We start from the raw sequence: 4,363 nt of genomic DNA on the forward strand, positions 1-4,363 counted from the left end.
GAAGCGCCGCCGCCGCCGCCGCCGCCGCTGCCGCCGCCTTTAAGTGCCGCGTTCGCCGCCTGGGTTGCCACCGGCGCCGTCGCCGAGGAAGCCGCCGCAGCCGGGTCGGGAGTGGAGGCGGCGCGGCATGAAGCGGCGCAGGCCCGCTCAGTAGCACGCGTCGGGACGCTCCGGGCGGGGCCGGGGGGGAAGGTGCAGTATCCGCCCCCTCTCCTTCCCCTTCGCCCGCGAGGCCTGGGCCCCAGCCCGGTGGGCCCGCTCCGCCTTACGGAGGAACCGCCCGGCACGCTCTCCCGGTCAGCCCGCTGTGCGCTTTCCCCGGCGCGCCGCCCTGCGCGGATCAGAGCCGGTGGCGGGGCCCCGCTTGCCGGAAGAGGAAGCCGAGGCTCTGAGATTCCGAGTCAACCAACGTTCACTGGGAGCCCCCCGAGCGCTGGGTGCTGGCCTCCCGACTTCCACGTCCGTTATCTTAATTGAGCCTCGCTGGGTTTGGGAGCCGGGTATTGGCCGGGCTTACGGATGAGGAAAGAGAAGCCTGCAGAGGCGAAGGGATCTGCCTAAAGTTCGACTGTGGCGGATCGGATTCGGACTGAGATTTTTCTGGTTTCCCAGCCGGTGTTCTTTCCTTTTTTCTGCCTCACTCTAGGTCGATTCTCTTCCTGCTCCCTGGCCCCCTTTCATTCTCTTTCACCCATCCGAGGCAGGACATATACATTCTTTTCCCGCTTCCCCCTCCTCTCCCCCTCACACACTTTTCTCCTAAGACTTGGCATCGCCACACACCCCCCCACACCCCCATCCCCAACATTCTCTGCTACACCTTTCTCTTCCCCATTCATAGCCTTCAAGATCTCTGCCTAGTCTGTGATAATCAACCTCTCAACTAGCTCTGGACCCAGAAAAGTGAAATAGGCTTCGGTGACGCTTGTGGTGTTCAACTGGACGACTGGTTGGCTCTTGGATTAAAAATTTAGAATGACATTTGAGTCGTCCAAATTCAAGAGTCCTGAAGCCGTTCTGTAACCCAACATGCTCTTCTCTGAGTGAGGGGCTTAATGCATGAGAACGTGTCTTGACATCTTAATCCGTTTTCTTTTTCTTAAAAATATTTTTATTTATTTCTAGGAGAGAGACAGCGTGAGCAGGGGAGGGTCAGAGAGAGAGAGGGAGATGCAGACTCTGAAATAGGCTCCAGGCTCTGAGCTGGCAGTCAGCACAGAGCCCGACGCGGGGCTCGAACCCACGAACCGCGAGATCATGACCTAACCGACTAAGCCACCCAGGCGCCCCTTAATCCATTTTTCTTATGCTAGCGTAACTTCACTGTTTTCCCTCCATTGCCACTGACCTTTTCTCACCGCATCTCTCCCCTTCACTTACTTGGGCTGTGAGAGCCCCGAATTAAAACTGATAACAAAGTAACAAGTGTAATCACAGACCCTCTTTTTTTTTTTTTTTTTTTTCTTTTATTAAGCCAGAATTTCAACAGACTTAATGCTTTCTTTTAGGGAAAAGTTACCTAGTTCAATTATTTTCAGACTATAGGTGGAAAGGAAAGGAGCGAAAGTGAAGTGCACCTTAAATGGATAGCACATTCTTTCTCTTATGAAAACAATTATTAAAGGCAAGTTAGTTCCCTTTCCATGAAAATGGCCTGTTTTGTAATTTTTACTGGTTATTCTAGAGTTTGTCTCCAACCAGCTCAGTATGTATTAATAATGTAAAAGCAGGAACAGGACCAAACACATAGAAATAAATTTTATTAATCATTTGTCATTTTTGAGGATTTGCAGTAGCCACTGAGTAACCCCACATTTGTATGCCATTTATAATTTTTGAAGATCTTCCATAATTTGCCTTTTAATATATATCTAGATGTTAGAATTTACACTTTTTTTTTTGGATATCCTTTTGAGTAAACTAGGCTGTACATTTCTGAAATTTTTTAAAAATTGAAATTATCTAAAATGCAGATAGAAAATAATTCAGGCATTATATATTACACCAAGAAGGATATTTCTGTATAGTTTTAAGTAGTATTTGAGACTTTAATCTTTTTGGCCGCCTATACTCCATTTTAATAAGGATCAACAGACTTATATCTTATTTCATTATCCTGGTGAGCAGGATTGGATGGTGAGAAAAGGAAAGACTTCTGTGAGAAGAGAGCAAGATGAGCAGAGGGGTCTATGCTTGAAGTTGAGTCACTTGAAAAAGATCTCTTTGAATGTGGAAGAGATCTGAGCAGATGAAAATACAATCAGGTAGGCACCAGGGAAGGGCCTTAAGTGAAGAGGTAGGTGGGGCAGTGAAATATATGCATTGTGCTTAAAATGTATGCTGACTCTTTTCTAATTTTTGAAATTAGAATCTTAAGAATGTATTTGAATATAAGATGTTATGGAAACGTGGAACTTACATTTAGTTACACACTTGTGTAAATTACTAAAATTATATAGTATTAAATCTATCCTAGAAAATGCAGGATATACATTTACTATAAGCACGCAGAGTAGTAGAATGTTATTTGAACTGTGAAATTTGTGTGTGTGTGGACAGAGACAGAAATAGTCCACAAACCGAGGACAACTTGGGAATAGCAGGTAATTTGCTATTAATAAATGCGCACTAACGCATCTTTTACATAGGGGAGATGTCAAATTAATGGTGACTCAGGAAGCTGGGCAGTAAGCCTTGGGAAGTCTGCCCGCTGAGCTTCCCTGATCCGTTCCCTAGCCTTATTCTTGTGAGCAGTGGTTTGAAGGTGAAGTTCCAAATTTAAGAAATGGGGAGTTGAAAAAAAATGAGCTCGGCTTGTGTAGCTTCTCTCACTTGTCCTTCACTCTGTTGGGACTCGAACTAGATCCTTTTACATATTTAATAGAAAGTAGGCCTCCCGTTAGCTTTTAGATGGGCAGTCACCACTGTCACTGCCACTTAACTATCGGTGTGCTAAGTAGCAGTTTGAGGTAAATGACTGTGCTGAACTGTTTGGATTTTGGTCGTTGGAGGTAAATGCCCTATCTTGGTAACATTACAAGTTGGATGCCTGGTGTAACTCTGGAGTGGGTTTTTGGCCGCTTGTGCTGCTGTTAACATTTTTGAAAATGGTTCACTGTAGCATGAAAAAAGACACACTATTCTGGCCACATGGTTCAGTTCGTTTTGCATGCCATAAACCTCACCTTGCGTCGTAATTCACAACCCACACCTAATTACTTTTTCTCTGTGTTTGGTTGTTACCACGAACTCTTGTTAACCTGGAAAATTGACCTTTAAAAAAGACATCGTATTAAATATACAACCATATGCTGATTGTTGCTCTAGAAGTTGTTAATAATTACATGAAATCAGTCACATAAATGCAATCTATTTATCTCCCAAATCAAAAAGAGCAGGTTGCTCCAGAATTTATGACACTTCTTTTTGGTAGTTTGATGAATAATGCATGGCAGACTATTACACAGTGGCTTATGATAACACTTCTTGTTATTTTCTCCGATACTTTGCTTGTGATACTTTTAAGTGTTGAAATAGATAAAGGAAAATACATGTCTTCTGCATTTGGAAACAAAAGAAACACCATCCTCAGATGAAATGTTAACATTGTTTCAGGGCTGAACTGGTACATTGGGTTCACAATTATCTAAATATCGATAGTACAAAAGTTAAGTGCTTTTTGGATAAATTATTTCAACTAATCAAAGCCACTTGAAACTAGTATCTTTTTTTCCTCTCTGAGAGTAAAAGTTGTATAATCTGTAATAATAGTTACATAAATTCCTTATAGTCACCAAACGTGATAAGATAGTGATGTCTAGGCAAGAGCAGAAGACAAAGAAAAATGTACCAGCCAGTTAAGTCTTCTGTTGTTTGGAGTTCCATTTAAAAGGATACAGTATTTATATTTTCATGGGTAAGTGCTCTATTACATAACATTGTATTATCACAGGTACATTGTTTATAGCCATTTTATCACTGTTCTGATTGGTCATAGTTATTTCTGTTAACTGAAGAAGTCCACATTTATCAGATATGTTACTTTTTTTAAGTTTAAAAACACTTAGCTCCCTTAGCACATTTAGCTCTACTACTGACATGCTCTTGGATGGAACATAGCAGCCAACTGGCATATGGCCTGTTCCCTTCCAGTGTGGGAAAGAAAAAAGGAATTTTGGCAAGAGATATATAAGGACAGCCTTTTATAAAAGTTCCTAAAGGGATTTATAGTCACAGTGAAATAGACATCATCTTAATTTTTAAAAAATCTAATTTTTAAACTGAACACAGAGAAGAGAGAACTGTTACTTTTACTAGCTTTCATTGCAACTGTGAAGAGCATTTTTTTCTCGCCTTTTTTTCC

General features: G+C 42.5%; 1 protein-coding gene across 4 annotated transcripts in view; it reads left to right on the forward strand.

Annotated features, from left to right (window-relative positions):
• Window positions 1-6: 6 nt before the first annotated feature.
• Window positions 7-4,363, forward strand: part of DPP8 (dipeptidyl peptidase 8) — a 63,557-nt gene continuing 59,200 nt past the window's right edge. For 2 of the 4 annotated variants that reach the window (XM_077747003.1, XM_077747030.1), the window contains exons 1-2: window positions 7-192; window positions 2,128-2,264. In XM_077747003.1, coding sequence (XP_077603129.1) covers window positions 2,228-2,264 — 37 coding nt within the window. In that variant the 5' untranslated portion in view covers window positions 7-192; window positions 2,128-2,227. The other 2 variants (XM_077747020.1, XM_077747012.1) reach the window with 2 other exon arrangements.

The sequence above is a fragment of the Crocuta crocuta genome, unplaced genomic scaffold (genome assembly GCF_008692635.1).
Source record: "Crocuta crocuta isolate KB4526 unplaced genomic scaffold, BGI_CrCroc_1.0 scaffold130, whole genome shotgun sequence".
NCBI lineage: Eukaryota > Metazoa > Chordata > Mammalia > Carnivora > Hyaenidae > Crocuta > Crocuta crocuta.